General features: G+C 32.5%; 4 protein-coding genes across 4 annotated transcripts; 2 read left to right on the top strand and 2 right to left on the bottom strand.

Moving 5' to 3' along the window:
* Positions 1–71: 71 nt before the first annotated feature.
* BX663DRAFT_493657 (CTLH/CRA C-terminal to lish motif domain-containing protein) lies at positions 72–2128 on the bottom strand. The gene is made up of 6 exons (XM_051525389.1): positions 1864–2128; positions 1678–1802; positions 1315–1571; positions 1095–1258; positions 850–1012; positions 72–784 (listed from the first exon to the last, which is right to left on the bottom strand). The coding sequence occupies exons 1-6, from the start codon at positions 1991–1993 to the stop codon at positions 457–459; spliced, it is 1167 nt and encodes a 388-aa protein (XP_051388268.1). The 5' UTR covers positions 1994–2128; the 3' UTR covers positions 72–456.
* Positions 2129–3752: 1624 nt separating this feature from the next.
* BX663DRAFT_482482 (uncharacterized protein) lies at positions 3753–15433 on the top strand (the record flags this gene model as incomplete). Its single annotated transcript, XM_051524434.1, has 12 exons — positions 3753–3794; positions 3861–4157; positions 4233–4737; positions 4828–4934; positions 4993–5391; positions 5471–6881; positions 6954–10593; positions 10671–11001; positions 11079–11337; positions 11401–12603; positions 12694–15265; positions 15331–15433. 12 exons carry the CDS (start codon positions 3753–3755, stop codon positions 15431–15433), a joined length of 10869 nt encoding a protein of 3622 aa, XP_051388269.1.
* A 31-nt stretch (positions 15434–15464) lies between these two features.
* BX663DRAFT_26934 (uncharacterized protein) lies at positions 15465–16373 on the bottom strand. Its single transcript, XM_051521942.1, has 4 exons — positions 15962–16373; positions 15861–15895; positions 15701–15801; positions 15465–15601 (listed from the first exon to the last, which is right to left on the bottom strand). The coding sequence occupies exons 1-4, from the start codon at positions 16335–16337 to the stop codon at positions 15589–15591; spliced, it is 525 nt and encodes a 174-aa protein (XP_051388270.1). The 5' UTR covers positions 16338–16373; the 3' UTR covers positions 15465–15588.
* Positions 16374–17160: 787 nt separating this feature from the next.
* Positions 17161–19366, top strand: BX663DRAFT_539596 (uncharacterized protein; the record flags this gene model as incomplete). Its single annotated transcript, XM_051530722.1, has 3 exons — positions 17161–17321; positions 18006–18226; positions 18263–19366. The coding sequence occupies exons 1-3, from the start codon at positions 17291–17293 to the stop codon at positions 19364–19366; spliced, it is 1356 nt and encodes a 451-aa protein (XP_051388271.1). The 5' UTR covers positions 17161–17290.
* Between the last annotated feature and the right edge of the window lie 292 nt (positions 19367–19658).

A 19658-nucleotide genomic window follows, 5' to 3' on the forward strand; every position in this document is an offset into this window, starting at 1 on the left:
TCTTTAGTGAGAAAGTTCTTGAAATATAGAACCTCCTTAATCTTGAATGTAAAGTCAACTTAAGGAAGCAAAGAAGAAGAAGAAGAAAAAAAAACAGAATTTACAGTAGTTTAAACTAAAAGGAAGAAAAAGGGATACACTATGTGATCTTATAAAAGGCTAAATTTAATAAAAAAAAATATATACAGTCATGTACTTGTCTCAAGTGAATATAAAGTGATTAACCTAAGACTGATTATTATAGCAGCAACAATACTTTCCAAACAATGTCAATAACTACAAAGCTTAAGAGACATAAGCCAAGAATTTTATTTCAAAAGGCCTAATCAAGTTGATGTAATTTCTGTTATATTACGCATATTCACTTTTATCATAGTTAGTAAAAGATAGTCTCCCTTAATCATATTCAGATAATCTACATGTATATCTTTGTTTTATTGTGTATTTTTTTTTTTTTTAAAAATAAACTTGGACTGCTTGATCTGCAGATGATTCAGAAGGACAATAAGGACATTTAAACTTTGAAGTAGCTCGACTGCTTCTAGAAAGTCGAGTTAAACTTTCTTTACAAATAACATGTCCACAGGGCATCATCATGGGAGGATTAGTGTCAGTTGCTTGCTCTTTAGATACTGGACAAGCAAAAACAGAATGATATCTTAACTCTTCTATTAATGGAATTTCAACTGGTAATTCATCTTGTGCACTCCATTCTGTTTTCTTATTATGCATAATAGTATATACTTTCATAATGACTGGTAAAGCAGTTGTACCTACAAAGACACTAACAAAGAATATTAATAGAGATAATGAATATGAACACATGTATATATATACACACACACACACCTTGTATAAAGAGGGCTTTCAGCACTCATTTTTAAAAGAGAACAAAAGTCTCTTTGGAATTGTTGTTTGATATCTACCCAGTTTGAAGGTAAAGACATATCAGAGTAACGAGAATTTGATAAATTATTGATGTATAAAGGTGCAGTCATCAACCTTTTGATTTCTATTCATTCTATCAGTTCTGTTTTTTTTTTTTTTTTTTTTTTTTTTTTTCCCTCATTTCTCTTTATTATCATCATTATTACCTGGGTAATGCTTTTCTCCGAACTTGTAGAAATGCTTTTTACCGTAATTTATTGCTGTCATTGCATCAGTTGTTGTTAATAGTTGAATGAATTTTAGGCGATGTAAATTAAACTGTAGAGTACTGCCTAAACTTTTTAATCCTTCATCATGTGATTCAGCCCAACTAGCTTGATGTTAATTAACTATATATGTATACATGTACCCAGGTTTGTATGTTACCTTATGGCAGCTGTTAAATCTTGTTCTTTTTCAATTTGATTTAAAATGGTATACAATTGTTCAAATTCATTTTTAAGCTTTTCTACAGTTTCGCGTAAGTCATCATCAACGGATATGCCAGCTTCATCCATAAATTCATTGCATAATTTAAATTGACCCTGTCTTATGAAATGTAAAGCTAATGCACGGTAAATCAAATTTTCTTTGTCTGCAAATGCTTCAGGATGATATATGACTGAAATATCTTGTTTAAATTTCTAATATGTGTGTAAGTTTCTTTCTTTTTTTCCATTTTTTTCATTTTTTTTTTTTTTTTTTTTTTTTTTTTTTTTTTTTTAAAAATAAAGTTGTATATGTTCTTACTCTATCAACATCTTTGTTTAGTTTCTGCAAAGAACCTTGATAGTCCTTTTGAGGTTTCTGAAAACCGAATCTCTTAACAGATTCTTGAATTTGTAACATTTCTTTTTGTGGATTACAACTTTTTTCTAAATAATAATAAAAGGTTAATGCAGGACATTAAATGGTATAGTATATTAATGAATTTACCATTAGTTGTAAGTGAATTTTTTTTTTCTTCTAATAATTGTTTGAAAGAATTAAGCTTAACAAGTATTGTATCCTGCATTAAAGCTTGCTTCTTTTGCATATCATGACATGATGCTAAAAGTGTTTCCATGATAATAATAATAATAACTGTATCAAGTATGAGAAAAAAAAAGCAAGGAATAATATAATCGTCAATGCATGTTGTAATATGCAATAGAAGTCCGAAAGAATTTTTTTTTTTCCAAGCTATCCATATCTTTTAATTGAAACTGCTTTTATTGAAATAATGAAATATTTCAAGTATATTATATAGAAACATAGTCCAGGAATTCCTTTATTAACGAAGGATACAAAATAAATCAATATTAAAGACTTGTACTAAGTATTACTTACAACAATTGATAGTATTATTAGACAGTGTGCTTAACCCAAGTTATTTCATATTGTTGTGTGTGTGTGTGTACGCTTTTCACTATATTAAAAAGAATCTGTTTTTAGATCTTGCCTTAAAAAGGATTATCCACTATACACAATTATTAAAAAAAAAACAGAGCCTTCTGAAGATATTAACTAATTCAACATAAAGAGTAAATGATCTTTGACAGAACACGGAAGTTGAAATCAATCATACATATGAAAATAATCGATAGAATGAACACGAGTAAGATTAGAATGAGTATGGTACATTCAAACTCTTGGCTTACTACCGTAAGAATGACTAGCAAATGTTCGTAGATAGGGCAACAATGTAAGATACATAAGTATCTTAAAATAATTCTAGAGAACCCCATTAGAAATTTTGTTTGTAGGATAATGACACGATCAATCGCCCATGTTTGATGAACAGGGTGAAATATTCCTTTGATCGAAGACCATCAAAGATAGACCAAATGGATTCGATTTAACAAGTTTCAAGTTTTTATGAGGTAACTTGAATCAAGAATGCTGATTACTAGCGCATATTCTGAACAAGCCTGTACCCCTTAAACATAGAAAACTGATTATAACTAATAGACTTGACACCAATGCTAGTCATTTTGGAGCATAGTCTTTTTAGCCTTATCAATATTATGTTGTACCATAGTGTTCAACTTTAGAAAGCCATAGGATTCAATAATTGTACCAAGATACGAAAAGGAAAATTCACAGGGCAATAAAGTACCATAGAAAGAGTAAATTCAGGCATCAGCCACAGGAGTGATGATACCACTTCTGGAGGGGCTCTAGTAGTTATTTAATATAAGGTAGTGTAATAGTAAAGATAGCATCTCATTAAATGAGGCTACCACTGCCATATCATCAGCATAAAGAAGGTGATTTATGGACGCTAACAATTGTACAGTCTTTAGATTTTTTTTCTTTCTTTTTTCTTTCTTTTTTCTTTTTTTCATTCTAGGATTGGTCTGGGCACTTTAATATAACGAAAAGTTGCTGTGTGCTTATCAATCATTTTTTTTTTTTTTGATAAATAAAACCTTGTAGTGGTACAAGAAAGAATTGACGAGTAGACCACTAACACTCTTCTTCTAAACTGTTATTTTAAACTCAGCGCATACTAAATACAAATTCATCACACTAGAAAAAAGCGTAGTTTTTTTTTGAGTACGTTAATCTTTTCTCTTCTTATAATTCATTAAAGAAAATTGAAGAGACATTAAATTAAAAAACAAAGAAAGAAGCGTGTATATATTTATAACAAATAACATTTTTTTATAAAAATAAGCAATTACTAATCACTTAAAGGTAACTTTTTATTATTAAAAAAAAAAAAAAGAATAAAAAAATACATATCTGTAATAGCAAATTTTTAATGGTTTTTTGTTCTTTTTTCTCTTTTTTATTTTTTTTGTTTATAGTAATTTCCTTTTTCTCTTTAATAATTGCAGATTATGAAGATCAGAAAAGCCCCTTCTAAAAAACTTGCACCTTTAGTAATAAACAATGCATCCAAGAAATATTTAAAATCTTATTCTTATTATTATTTTTTTCTTTAATAGCCACGTCAATTGGAAGACCTGATCAGGCGATTGGAGACAGAGCCAAAGGAAAAAATCCCTTCATTAGTTCAAGAATTATCATCTTGGCCATATCCTAGAGGCGATTTATTTCATTGGGTTAAAGTTCTTGACCGATGTGATCTGATTTTACAAGAAGTTTGTGATGAATATAATCTAAAACAAATTCAAACAAAGCATTTTACAGATCAAACAAAAACACTTATATTATCCATCATCGATCTTTCCTGTACATTATTTGAAAACTGCACAAATAGAAATATTTATAATTCTTATGAGGTATATAATATTGATTAAATAAGATATAACATGTATAAATTTATATATTTCTCTTTTTTTTTTTATCATCATTAGTATTTGTGTATGTTGTTAAATACGTTTGATATTGATGTGTTACAACAAGTGCTTTACTTTATGGTTCGACCTGCTCAAAGAATCAATAACCCAAGAGCCATTCGTTCGTCGTTTTCTGTACCTCAAGATAAAATTATAGAATTGGCTCGAGGTTGGGCTAATGTTCCTGTTGATTTGATAAATATTGTTCAAGATTTGGAAGTTTCACCTAAAATGATGACCTTTGTACTTCAATTTTACCGTGCGACATCATCTTTGACAACAAATAACACCAATAATAATGAATCAGTTACTGAAGGAAACGAAATCATAGGTGCAACTATAACCGATGAAGACTTGAAAAAAGATGACATAGAAGTATTTTTAAAATTAGTTGAAGAACATAATGTGCCACAAGAAAACCAGTTCGAATTAGCAAATAGAATTCGTATTACAAAACACTTGAAGGAACCAAAAAAAAGAAAGCAGTTATTTGGTATTCGTCTTTTGGCTTTATCTATTATGGGTAAGGAAGTTCTCTATATAGTTTACAGAATAATAGTCAACTTATAGGCATACCCACTCACCCTTTTTTTTTCTTTTTCTTCTTCTTTAGCTAATGCTGTTTCTGAAACCACTGCACAAAACAAAGTCTTTATATTTGAACCACATTTAGTCTCACAATTAGCTGAATTAATTTCTCCTGAAAAGCAAACGGATATTGTAAGTCACATAGATTTATTTATGTTGAATAATTATATTGAGTTTTTCTTTATTATAGACTATTCAAACTTATACTCTATATGCTATGGATGCTTTAATAAAATATAGAATTAAACTCCCAGAAGTTTTAACCGCCGTAAATGCATCAACAAATCATGGCACATTAATGCGAATTTTACGTAAAATCAATTCAAATGAAGCATACCCTCAACCTTTCATAGATGCTTTGTTTGTGTTTGTATCTTATTTATTACAAACGCAAACAGGTGAACAAATGTTAATTTCTGCTGGCATTATTCCTACTTTAGTTCAAATTTTGGGTAATCATGAATATACTCTGTACAAGAATATAGCAAAGCTTGTCGGCCTTATGGACTCTGTTGTTAATTCATTTTCTTCTTCATTTACCGCCTTCTGTAATGTGAACGGTTTGGATACATTGCTAAATCGTGTTAAAGTAAAATATTAATAATGATTACTCTTTATAAAAATGGCTTGATCTAACATAGTTTTTTTTTTCTTTTCTTTCCTAATAGCTGGAGGTGGAAGCTTGTTCAGAATATATTATGAAAGACGATGAAATTTCTGCACCTTATAATAGATTATCAGCTGTTAAAGCGATGCTCAAGTTTTTATTGCGTATGATGGATACCTCAGGCACCACAGATGGACTTCGCAATTTGATTGATTCCAATTTGCCTCATTCTCTCAAACTTATTATGGAGTATCCTAAATTATTTGGAAGCACCATACTTGCGCTGGCTATTAATATTATAGCTACATTTATTCACAATGAACCCACCTCATTAAGTATTTTACAAGAAGCTCAGTTACCTCAAAGCTTTTTAAACACAATTTCTACTTATGATATACCTAGCAATGAAGTGATGCTAGCATCTATCAATGCGTTTGGTGCTGTTTGTCTTAATACACAAGGTCTTGAAATGTTTAACAACGCTAATCCTATACCACATTTTTTCGAATTGATGACTAGTGAAGAATATGTTAGAAATACTTCAGATTTAGATGGTACAACTGCATTAGGTGCTACAATGGATGAATTAGTTCGACATCAGCCGACTTTAAAACCTACATTATTTCAATGTATCGATGATTTAGTTCAAAAAATGATCAAAATGGGTAATGATGTGAACGGTAACGGTAAACCGAAAGATAACAGTCATGTTATACAGACACGCGCAAAAAATGGTGAACAAAGTGATGAGAATATGTCATCTACACCAATAGAAAATGCAATGACTGATATTTTAGTAAGTGAGGAAGGTGAAAGAAAACTGATCAAAGTGGATTATCTGTATGTATTGTTTGTTGATCTTGTTGGCCGATATTTAGAAGGAATATTTCAGAACCAAAATAACATCAACGAGTTTGTCCGTCAAGTTGGTTCTGAGAAATTGTTATCCATCTATAGCTCTCCTCTTTTACCAGCTACATTTTGTACAACAGTGGCTAATAATACATATGCTTATGTTTTCCGTCTGATATGTGACGTTAGTCCTTTACCTACTGTTCTTGCAATTGCAAGCAAAGCTAAGGAATCCATTCGCTTTATTACTGAAAGAAAAGATGGGTATCAAAAGAGTTGTTTAGTAGAATTTGTAGATGTAGATTCTCAAGAAACCGATAAAATTGAACGTGGAAATAAACTTCTTCATCAATTGATTGAAATGTTAGCTATCGTTAGTCTATTATCCAATCTCGCTTCAATTATATTGACTCAGGGTAAGAATGGGCCATCACTTTTGACCGAATTTTTGGCTGCGTCAGATGAAGGAAATATCATTCAAGCCCTCGGACAACTCTATCGTGTCATCGTTTGGGAAACCTATCTATTAAAAGAAGAATTACCTGATGACTGGTATAACTTCAAAGCACCTAGTGCTACTACAAGAAATGATACAACTAAAACAACAGACCATGGCTTAGGTATATATATATATAACACAAAACTAGAATAGATTTATGAATGATCATAATACTAATATATATCATTACTAGTAGAAGATAACTCATCTATGAACAATCTTAATGGCACTTCTAAGAATGCATTTGGTACAACATTCGAAAAGATCATTTCACCTAAAGATCCTAGAATTATCAATATCAAGCATTTTAAAATTTTATTGAAAGATATACCTCAGCTGCTTATGTCCATTTTCCAAGGTCTTATCAAAGTTTCAGTGAGTCGTCGTGCGGGTACAACGGTTACTAAATCTCAGACAATGGAATTGGCTGAATTCATGGCAAATTTGTTAAAGGATAATATTACTTGGCAACCTATCAACAATCCTAATGCACCTGCTTGTAAGTACGATTATTTAGCATCTATCTACAATATGATCTCCTATCTGTTAAGAGATGAGCGCCCGCAGTCTCCATTCCAAACACCACTTGCTATTGCTTTTGAACAACAAGGTGGCGTGGACTTATTGTTGGAAAATCTCAAGCAATTATGGAATAAAGCATTAACTTTGTATGAAGAGGATAAAGAAGAAAATAGAGGTCTTATAAGTCGCATTAATAGTAGCATCGAGAACCTTTTAATCTTAATACTTAATATCAGTTCACCCAAGCTATTGCGTGATTCAGCTTATACATCGAGTTTAATTCAAAGAAATAAAAAGGCAAAAGATTATTTCGATCCTTATCAATGGATTATATCATTAGAACTCAAACTGACTCCTCTTAAGGACTATTTAACATGTTCCAAGTTACATTTATTTTCCAAGAAAGTGGGTCAAACGCTTATCAAGATCTTTCAACAACTCATGAAAGGGGAAGGAGGATTTACTAATTCTTCGCATTCAACAACAGCTAATACTCGTCATGGTGGAGGCAGTAGTGGTGGTGGTGGTGGTGATATATTTGGTAATTTGAATACGCCGCTTATGACTGCTCCTTTTACTTTACTTCGCGCCCCAGTTGTTGCTTCTGAACATAATATTCAAACATTACTTGATATGGGTTTTGAAAGAGCTGCTGCTGAACAGGCTCTTGTACGTTGTAACAACCAAGTTTCTCGTGCTGTGGACTATCTATTCAGCCATCCAATACCTGTATTTAGTGCATCAACAACTACAAACGCGTTACAGTCGACTGTAGAAACATCATCCCATCATACTGATGATGACAATAACCCTGATAATGAAAGAAATACTGAAGGAGATGAGCATCTTGGCGATAGTGGTAATACAGACGATGAAAATCATCATCATAGTGATAATGAAGATGAAGATGAAGATAATGATTCTGATAATGATATGGAAGACATTACTAATGATTATGTAGAATCATTAAATAATGAACTTCCTTTATCAAATGGAGCTAATTTAAGACATTTTTCTCTTAACTTCCTTGATAATGATGAAGGTAGCACTAATGATAATAACAATGAAGAAGAAAATGATGAGAGTGATGTTGAAGATGCCGCTGCTTCTGAAAATCTAGAAAAAATTAAATCATTCCGTCAAGAATTATGCCAGTTACTACCTACACCACTCTTGGTTTTGTCTGATAAACGTGAAGATTTAATGTTTGATATACGGGATTTGTTGGCGCTTTTAGGCAAATTTCAAGATATAAAATCTACAGCTGATGACTCAACTTCAGCTCAAGCAGCTATATCTGCTACAAAGACATCAGTCATGATAATAAACACATTATTGAATCAAATTTCAGAAATTCATAAGGATGAAAGTAAATCTTTACTTCTTGGTAGTCGTCTTCGTTTACTTGCTTTATTACTTCGAGAACCATCAATGCAGAAAACTATAAACAAATTATCAAATCAATTTTCATTCTTATTTGATATGCTCAACCTTATAAAGCTTGATCAAGATGTGCCTTTGCCTTCCTGGTCTGCAGTTCTCTTTTTGGTTTTAGAAGTACTAATTGCACAAGCAGATGAACCTAAAAGGGAAAAATTAGCTGTTCCTTGTCGACATCCCTTACTTTATTCGTCTTCATCTGACACAGAAGATAAAGAGGAAAACGAAAAAAATAATGATAATAATACTGATGGTGAGGATGTTGTTATGCAAGATGTAAAACCAGCTTCTAATACAAAAGTGATTGATATTACCTCCGAACAACGTACCAGATTATTAGAATGCAGTGTTTCACTTTTACGTAAATCAGAATTATCTCGCGATGATATTTATGCTATTCTACGCATGATTGTACGTCTGACAAAAGATCACGATTCTGCACTTCATTTTGTTAGCATTGGTGGTATTCCTTTACTTTTTGTGAAGCCTCGTTCCAGTCTTGATGGCTTACAAGGTCAACAGGCATATATCATTTTAATTTTGCGCCACATTGTTGAAAGTAAAACGGTTTTAAAGAGTACCATGAAAGCCATCATTACAAACTGGTTTACAAATCCTCGTCCTCGTAATATGGATATTAGTTCATTTATACGTAGTAATGCTCATATTGCTCTTCGTAATCCTTCCACTTTTGTTGACGTTACTACAAATATCTGTCGTTTAGCTCGCTATGATGAATTTGAAGCTAATCGTCATATCAAATTGAAAAAACAAGATGGAGATGAAAAGAATGTTGAAATTGATATTTCCGGTGTTGCTACTACTTCTCATACCAAGGAAAAGTCTCCTTCTGAAGTTGTTATATACTATTTGTTGAATGAAATTATGAATATTCATTCTGAAGCTACTACTACAACTATTAACAAAGAAGAGTTGACAGAGGAGCAAAAGAAGGAAGAAAATATCAAGTTTGTTTATACAGGGTTCTTGCTACAATGTCTTGTTGAACTTATTTCTTCGTATCCTTCTTGTAAATATGATATTTTCAACTTTTGTAAAAAGCAAAATGGTCCACGCGCAACTACCTCAGATGGAAAGCATCGTTCCTTTGTATCTATGTTAATTAATGACTTGTTACCATACAATCATACAAATCCTACATCTGATGAATCACGTAAACAGCAAGGTTTATCAACTTGGACTGCTTCAACATTAGTAGCAATGTCTTATGATAACTCTTCCACTAGTGATCTGACTTCTCAACAAAAATCGGAATTAATTCAAGTTAGAAAATATGTTTTAGAAACTATTATTCGAGCTTTGAAAGAAGCAATCGCTTCTACAGAGGCTCCATCTATTAAGTATTCCAGGTATCTTGCCTTTGCAGACCTTTGTCATCGTATATTGAATGCTAGACCTAATTTTGGTCCTTTTGCACCTCGTTCGCTTGGTAGCAGTCATAACACATCCAATAATAATGACAAAGAAGAGTCAACTTTGAATAATGCAAAAATTATGTTGGATAAGAATTTTGTTGCCGTTTTGACTTCAGCTGTTAGCGATATTGATATTAACTATCCTCATTCAAGAGCTATCTTAAATGCTTTGATACGTCCTTTAGAACAATTAACAAAGCTTGCTATTAAAGCTGAGGAAGCTACTGATACTGATGAAGAAGAACAGGATAAGATGGATATTACAGAAGAAGAAATACATGTACCTAACACCTCTGCTGAAGAACAAGATGAAGCGCCTGATCTTTATCGTAATTCCGCTCTTGGTATGTTTGATGGTAGTGTTATTGATGAGGAAGAATATAATAGTGATGAATACAGTGATATGTTTGGTTCATCTGCAGATGAAGAGGAAAAGTAAGTGTATATGTCTATTAGAAAAAATCATATTGCGTACTGACTTTTTTTTTTTTTTTTTTTTTTTTTTTTTTTAGTTATCCAGAAGATGGTGAAAGTGATTTATCTGATGAAGTGGAAGACGAGGAAACTGAAGAAATGGAAACTATGATGCATAGTGGTGATTATGATAGTGATGAAATGGATGAAGATGATGAAGAATCTGATGATATTGATGCCGAAGATGAGCTAATTGAAGATGAGGATGATGAAGAGGATGATGATGAGGAGGATGGACGTGAAATGACTTGGCATTTGGAAGATATCGAAGAAGAACCTGGAATTGTTCGTGCTGCTGCTATCATTGAGGCTGGCGATGAGAATGATGATCAAGTTAATATTCGAAATTTGACTGATCCTTATGATGAAGTAACTCTTTTTATTAAAAAATTATGAAAAGAAGCATTGTTCTTGTTATTTAACTATATAATTACTTTTTTTTTTAGGATGAAGATGATGAAGAAGAAGAAATGGATGCTTTGTCTGACTTTGATGATGCATTTTCAAATGCAGAAAACATATCTACCAATGATATTAATGATGGTATTTTACTTGATGCTGAAGATCTTGACACGCCCTTCTTACCTACTGATTTGCAAGATGATTTGGATATTGAAAATGATGATCTTTCTAGACCTCGTACTGTTCTTCATTCTGCTTTTAGAAGACGATTCGCTGATGGTAGACGATCTTTGCTTGAAGGGGGTAAAGTGATAATAATTAATAATATTTTAAAGATTTGTTAATTTATCTATCGAATATAAATAGTAGGTAGACCATTTAGAACACCAGCACAAGTTCAAGGTCAAGAAGATATCATTTCACATCCTTTATTATCCAATAATAATAATAATGGTTCAGGCTTCCCTGTTGGTACTAATGGACGTAATACAATTGAAGAAGCGTTCAGCCGGAGAGCGGCGCATAGTACAGGCTTGTCTAATTGGCAAGATTTCGAAGATATTATTGGTGGTAGTGCTGTTCGTATGCTTGAAGATATTTTGACGCGTGCAACTCCTATTAGTCAAGCTAGTTCATTACGCATTGATGTTCAATCTACATCTGGTGGCGCTTTACGCACTTTTGAATTTGATCATATTCCTACTTTGAATGCTACAAATAATAACCATAGATCATCCAACACAAGGGGTACTGGTGAAACAAATGATCAGGTACAAGAGATTTTAACTATTTTACAAGATTTCCAGCCTATGACATCAGGAGAACGTTGGAATCAAGAAGCACGTATGATGTATGGAACTAATATTAGCGAAAAGGCATTGAAGCTCGTAAATGAGCTTCTAAATATTTTGATCCCTATTGCTATTGAGGATGATAGAAAAGCTCGTGAAGAAGAAGAACAAAGACGTCAAGAACAAAGACAGCAAGAAGAAGAGCGACGTAAAGCCGAAGAACAAAAGTGGCAGCTTGAGAAAGAAGCTCGTGAAGCACATGAAATTGCTAAATCAAAAGCTGAAGCTGAAGCATCCGAGACTCCTAGTGCTGAGACTGGATCCTTATCAAATATTGAGCCTACAATTGCAGAGAATGACATGTCAACTAGTGAGCCTCAGTCTCAAACAGAAACTACTTCTCAAACTAATGTTGAAAGTACTGATGCAGCGGCTGGAGATAGTTTAAACACTGAACGTACTACTATTACTATTCATGGTGAAGCTGTTGATATTTCTGGTACAGGTATTGACGTAGAATTTTTGGAAGCTTTGCCAGATGATTTAAGAGAAGAAGTCATTAATCAACATATACGTGAAAGACCAGCTCCTACACAGCCCATCGAAGATGACTCTATTAGTCCTGAATTCTTAGATGCTTTGCCTCCCGATATTCGTGAAGAAGTTTTGCACCAAGAAGCTCTTGAACGTGAAAGGCGTGAGCGACAAAATCGCCAAGCACCTGCAAATACACCTGTATCTACTAATGTAAGCAATAGCGGTGGTGGTGCCTCGTCGTGTACGTGTTTTTTTTTTAAAAAAATATATATATATATATTAAATATGGGTAATACAACTAATCTATCTTTTTTTTTATTATAATAAATAGTTGAAGTTATCTCGTCTCATAGAAGACCTGCTTCTGCTGAAGATGATACTAAATCCTCCGGACCTGTTAAAAAGAAAGCCAAGTCTCGTCGTGTTGATAGTACCGCACAGCTTCTTGAAAAGTCACAACTTAGTACTTTAGTACGATTACTTTTTATTCCACAAACTATTTCTAAGTCTATGCTTAATCGATTATTGTTGAACTTGTGTGAAAATAGTAAAACACGTAGCGAGCTTTTATCATACCTCGTATGCATACTCTATGATGGTGATAATGATTTGAATTCTGTTGAAAACAGCTTTGCTCTTCTCAATTCTTTTGGTAAAAATACCAAATCTACTCAGTCTAAATTTAGCAAGCATACACTTATGTCAACAACATTTGCAGATAACGCACCCAACTTTATTGCTCAACGATGTTTAGAGGCATTAACATACATTATATCATGTAATGATCAATCTATGACTTACTTCTTAACTGAAAGTGAAGCATTGGCTAATCTAAAGCGGGTTTCATCCAACAGAAAAGGCAAAAGCAAAGAAAAGGTGCCTGCTAACTGGAACAGATACCCTATTTTGTTATTGATGAGTCTTTTGGACCGTTCAGTTTTTATTCATAATTCATCCTTGATGGAACAACTTATGGATTTATTGTCTACAATGTGTCGCCCCTTCCCAGTTTTAGTTAAGAAATATAAAGAAAAGTTAGAGAATAAGCAGAAAGATCCTAGTTTGTCAGAAAGACCTATGCCTAAACCACCTACAATCCCTGACTATTATCTTAAGCTTGTTGTCCATGTACTCACCAATGGTGAATGCTCAAGTAAAACTTTCCAATATACTTTAAATGCTATTTCTCATTTATCTGCCCTAGAAGGTGCTCAGTCAACAATTGTTTCTGAACTTGTAGAGGATGCCAAAAAATCTGGTGATCATATTTTGAAAGACCTTGAGACTTTATTCAAATTATTGACTACAACGATGGATGGTACTGAAGTCAGCAGTTTTGCAATTGCTCCTTTCTCAGCTGCTACATCTCATCAAGCTAAACTGCTACGTGTTCTAAAAACATTGGATTACATATTCAATCGCAAGCTCCCCACAGTTTCTGAAAGTGAAACAAATAAGGATGATTTAATAAAAGTCCAAATCGAAAATGAATCGCGTGTTACTGAAATTTGTGAAAACCTCAATTTCTTACCATTATGGGATACACTTGGTAAATGTCTGTCTATTATTCATGAAAAAGAAGACTTGATTAATGTTGCTACTGTGTTATTGCCTTTGATTGAATCATTCATGGTCGTTTCAAAATGCACTGCAGAAAGAAAACATAATATTGTTAATGGAAAACTGCAAGCTTTTCCTTCTGATCCAACTAGTAAATTATCTCATATTTACCCTCGACCATTCTTTTATACTTTTACGGAGAAGCATAAAAAGGTTCTGAATATCATGGTTCGTAAGAATCCTTCACTTATGAGTGGATCATTTTCTTTATTAGTTCGTAATCCCAAGATGCTTGAGTTTGATAACAAGCGCAATTATTTCGTACAACAACTCCATAAGCGTTCTGGACCCCGTGAAAACTACCCACAATTACAACTTAATGTTCGTCGACATAATGTTTTTGAGGACTCCTATCATCAACTTCAAGGTCGTACTGGTGACGAGTTTAAGCATGGTAAACTTGCTGTTCGTTTTTATAATGAAGAAGGTGTTGATGCAGGGGGTGTTTCTCGTGAATGGTTCTCTGTTTTAGCTAGACAAATGTTTGATCCAAATTATGCACTTTTTGTTAAATCTGCTGCTGATAAGTTGACTTACCAGCCTAATCGTGACTCAGCTGTTAATCCTGATCACTTAAGCTTCTTCAAATTTGTAGGTCGTATAATTGGCAAGGCTATATATGATGGTCGTCTCTTAGATGCCTACTTTACTCGCTCGTTCTATAAGCATATTTTAGGACGTAGTGTTGATTATCGTGATGTTGAAGCATTAGATCCAGAATATTATAAGAGTTTAGTTTGGATGTTAGAAAATGATATCACCGATATTATTGATTTAACATTTAGTATCGAAACAGATTATTTCGGCACTAAAGAGACCGTTGATTTGAAACCCAATGGTAGAAATATCCCTGTAACAGAAGAAAACAAGCATGAATATGTGGCATTAGTAACAGAGCAGAAGTTAACTACAGCTATTAAAGATCAAATCAATGCTTTTGTTCAGGGTTTCCATGATATTATTCCCGCTCATTTAATTCAAATTTTCAACGAACAAGAATTAGAACTCTTAATTTCTGGTTTACCGGATATTGATATTGATGATTGGAAAAATAATACTGAGTACCAAGGTTATACTAGTTCATCACCTCCTGTTCAATGGTTCTGGCGTGCTGTTAGAAGCTTTGATCAAGAAGAACGTGCTAAATTACTTCAATTTGCTACTGGCACCTCCAAGGTACCTTTGGAGGGATTTAGTCAACTTCAAGGCTCAAATGGTGTACAAAAATTCCAAATTCATAAAGATTTTGGCGGAGAAAACCGTCTTCCATCTGCACATACATGGTAAGTTTATAATATTTAAAGTTAAAGATTACTCAATATTAACCCTTTTTTTTAAAAAAAAAAAGTTTTAATCAAATAGATTTACCTCAATATGATTCTTATGAAAGCTTACGTACAAACCTCTTTAAAGCGATTAGCGAATGCTCTACTGGCTTTGCTTTTGTATAATATATATCTATACACATATATATGCTCATATACAGATATTATTTCTTTTTTGTTATATTTCCCCTACTTCTTCATTCTTTGTTTTTTTTTTCTTGAATTAACATAATAAAAAATATTCTCTTAACCAAAAACTTTATTAAATTATCACGTATAAATTACAACACTCTCCTGTTTGTAAACATATACAAATATATAAAACATGCATTAGTAAATAAAAAAAAAAAAAAAAAAAAAAAAAAAAAAAAAAAAAAAAAAAAAAAACTCTACAAATCTCTCTCCTGAATGAGTTCCTCGATATGTTTGCTCAAAACAAACTGCTTTAAGGTATTTGTTGACAGATATCGGGCTCCTTGAACTGTTTCAATACACTAGAATAATTTTATTTTGTTAACCTTTTTTTTTTTTCTTGCATACAAAATAAGTTTACCTTTGATGAACCACACCAGCATGAAAATGGTTGTGCTATTAAAAGTAAAAATAATTAGCTGTCAAGTCGTGACTATTTTTTTTCTTAAAAAAAAAAGCTACCCATATCCCATTCAGTGGAAGGATAGAAAAAGGTCAATTCATCATCAGGAGCTATGTCTCTAGTGGCAACCACAACTGAATGATCAACATCCATAAAAGTTGAAGGATCACATGAATGATTCATGAAAACGAGATCACTATTTAATTCAATATGCTTATCTTTAGAAACCTGCACTGTCGAATAACGTTTAGCACCAGGTGTAAGCCCCTCCAAAGTGGCAATAATAGACCCTTTTGCAAATGGTCTAACCGCAACAAGTTTACTTGAAAATGATTCAGGTGGGCCCTGGCGAACAATTTTAAAATCATTAGGGTGCGTGGGCTTACCGTTAATAATAATATTATTATTATAATTTTCAGGAATAGTATTTGGCATTTTTTTTTTAAAAAAAAAAAAAGAAAAAGGAAAAAGAAAAACAATAAGTGAAAACAAGGAATTAAACCCACTTTTGTATATGTGTATACATATTTATAGTCCTTTTTTATTATAATAGCTCATGTAATGATTGGCTGGATTCAGATAGAAACGGTGTGGGAGCTTTTTTTAGGAACATGTTTGACTGAATATCCCCACATTTAATTTTAATGTAATATACTCCGATTCACGTATGTCATCCCAATTAGAAGCGAACGTTTTGTATTTTTCTTATAAATATGCTTATATTATTCATTCTCTGAAACAGGCTTGCAGATTAAAACAAATTATTTTGCTCATTTTACGAACCACGATTGTATAAATGTTATTGCACTAATACAATTTTCAGTGCAACCACAAAGAAGATAAAAAAAAATCGATAAGTTATCTAAAGAGAAAGGCTTGGATTTTAGAGTAATAAATTACAGTAAAGATTAAAAAGAGTGAACAATAAAAGAAGTATATAATGACATAATGTTGAATAGCACATGCAACTTGCGCCTGAGACGCAATAAAAAGGGAGAAATGAAAATTGTTGATATTCGATCTGTCAAATTGTAATGGCAGAGCAATATCAAACACCAACTTAGTGAACAGTTTGTTGCATTTTCATTTGATTTAGTATATTATTTAGACTATATTCTTAACATTGGTACACCGCTGACATAGTTTATAAAAAAAAATATCGCGTTGTTGTGTAAGTATAATTATTGTTTTGTGTTGCATAAAATCCAATGATAATTATGTAATAATCATTATTTGCTGTTCCACATGTAACTATACGACAAAAAAAAATTATAACCGTTGCATGTGTATAGTAGAAGAATATATTCATAAGAAAAAGAAGAGGATAATAATTGTTATTAGTAAAACCAACGATAATTGGTTTATCATTCCAAAATTAATAACGAAGAATGGGCAAGAGAAGACCATGGGATCATAAAAGTAAAATTAACAAGAATTTAGATAAATCGGAATTTTGGCAAAACGTTTTTCTCGATGAGGAATCTAATCCCGGCCGCATTAATGGGAGCAACAAATATTAGTCACTAGACCATTAAGGATATTAGTGTGATGATACTGTCTATTTGATTTTTAGTTAAAATTCGACTTTTCCTGTAGCAGCAAAATGATGACGTAGACAGGAACTAATACAGACTATTTAATTGGCTAAAAAAAAACATGGTGATGCTTATAATGCAAATGAAAATAAGGTGAAGCAAAGTACATTATTCCTTGACACCTAACAAAAAAAAGATACTGAGCAGTTAAAATATAAGGCAAAAGAAGAATAAAAATATTAGTTCAAAATTAGAATGGCCCAAGTGCCCCAAATGGGTGATCCATGAGCTTTTTTTTGTAGACAAAATAATTTTTTTTCTAAACTTTGCACTTACACGTATGAAATTAGGTATTAATTATGAACTTGGATTTAAATACTTATGTAACACAACTTCAGCCTTCGCTCCTTTAGCAACGTTTGTTCCTTTTTAATTTAATTGTTATTTATTGTGTAAAATGTTTGGGAATATACAGTATAAAGAAAGTAACCTAGGAACTAATAAGAAAACGATCACCTAGCAACAATTACTATTGATTATTTATACTTTTGGTTTTTAATATGTATAGAAATTATTTCATCAATGGTTAAGTTAGCTAATGATCAGAAAGTGGTAGTTTGGTCTGAACTTACCGCAGATTTAAAGGATTTGATTGTTTCACAGTATAATGGAAAAAATATTGCTAGATTCAAAGGTGATTGGAAAAGAAAGTTGAAGTTAATCGCTAATGCCGCTGGATACAGTATTTCAAAATTTAATGAAAACGCATGGCTCGGTATCGAAAAGTCAGTCAAGGAAGACTGATCGTCCTCTAAAACTACAAAGTCAAATTACAATTTGTCAGAAGAGGAGAAAAGACGCGTTTTAGCTCGATACAATACTATTGAAGAAAACAACAAGTGGCGACTGAAAACCGGTCTCGTAGTCGAAGCTGAGAAGAAAGTATTGGTGAAAATTCCTTCTTTTGAGCACCCAGTTCATTCCATGATAATGGATCCGGACGACTTAGTCTGGGAGAAATACTTTACTCGTGAAGAAATAAATGAGATAAAGTCGTATAATGTAAAACCTCTGGAGAAGCTCCCACAGGAATTACAAGAGTATCTTGATTTATACGATAAGGAGTGGATAACAGGAAATGAATCACGTGAATATGCAGAAAACCAAAAACATTTTTCCTTCGTCAAATTTGACAAGAGATGGCTCCTCCAAAGAATGATTGGAATTTCTGAGCTTTTCTGTGACGATAATCAATTGCACCTTGAAGATTATTCAGAGTCTGATCTGCTGCATGAGCTCTGGCCATTCGTATATAAAATCTTCAGAGATCGCAGTATCCGAGGAAAGCTTGGCGAACGCAGCAGTGTTGCAGTAGCACTGGCAAGAAATGCTAATCGGTCTCTTGAAACTGATAAAAAAAGGCAAAGAAAAGCAGTGGGAGCAAAAGTGGATATCTTATTCACGATCAAAAATAATGAATTCGGATCGTGTGAAATCGGAAAAGATATGATTACCGTTGCAGATGACAAGTATATGGATGATGGGTTGGTCAAGCTGCCTAAGACATTAAGAGACATGCTTTGCATGCTTGTGAATCAAACCCCACACCAAATCAATAACTTAACAACTATTGGACTTCTTATTATGGGACTAAAAATGGAATTATTAAGAATGGATGTTCCTTACAAAAGTGCAATAACAAGAGTTTTAAGATCATCAGTGTTTGAATTCCCTTCATCATCCAACGACATCAATATTGACCTTATTCCTATTTTTGAGATTATTTGGAAGGCAAAACAGGCCATGCTCAAGAATGTTCAATTACTTAAAGATCGTAAAAGAAAAGCTTCTGAACTTATGACCAGTATTGCAAACAAGACGACTGTGTTACCACATTCCTTTGTTCGCTTCTCTGGCAACAAAGTCTAGTGCTTAAATTATACGAAATTATACAAAAATCAAATAAAATTAGCTGATAAATGTCCTATTCAACTATACTATTCTAGTTTTGTCTAATTAAATTAAACTCACTTTTATATATATTATAGATAATTCATTTTGAATTATGAATCTCCTCATCCATAGTAATAAAAGTTTAAAGGAGACTCCTGAAGAATTCTGTCTCAGCAATGTGGTAAAAGTTTATTGGTTAATTTTTACACTCCGACTTTCTATATAAAGTCTACGTAATTTTTTTTCTCTTTTATTATTTTTCTTTTAT

This window comes from Cokeromyces recurvatus (genome assembly GCF_025118155.1).
Source record: "Cokeromyces recurvatus strain NRRL 2243 chromosome Unknown BX663scaffold_1, whole genome shotgun sequence".
Classification (NCBI taxonomy): Eukaryota; Fungi; Mucoromycota; class Mucoromycetes; order Mucorales; family Mucoraceae; genus Cokeromyces; species Cokeromyces recurvatus.

Coding starts and splice junctions, on each gene's coding strand:
- BX663DRAFT_493657 (XM_051525389.1), bottom strand. CDS start 1,993: ATGGAAACACTTTTAGCATCATGTCATGATATGCAAAAGAAGCAAGCT. Junction 1,572..1,677: donor TAAACAAAGATGTTGATAGA/GTAAGAACATAT, acceptor CACACATATTAG/AAATTTAAACAAGATATTTC. Junction 1,259..1,314: donor GATTTAACAGCTGCCATAAG/GTAACATACAAA, acceptor ACATCAAGCTAG/TTGGGCTGAATCACATGATG.
- BX663DRAFT_26934 (XM_051521942.1), bottom strand. CDS start 16,337: ATGCCAAATACTATTCCTGAAAATTATAATAATAATATTATTATTAAC. Junction 15,896..15,961: donor TTCCACTGAATGGGATATGG/GTAGCTTTTTTT, acceptor TACTTTTAATAG/CACAACCATTTTCATGCTGG. Junction 15,802..15,860: donor GCTGGTGTGGTTCATCAAAG/GTAAACTTATTT, acceptor AAATTATTCTAG/TGTATTGAAACAGTTCAAGG.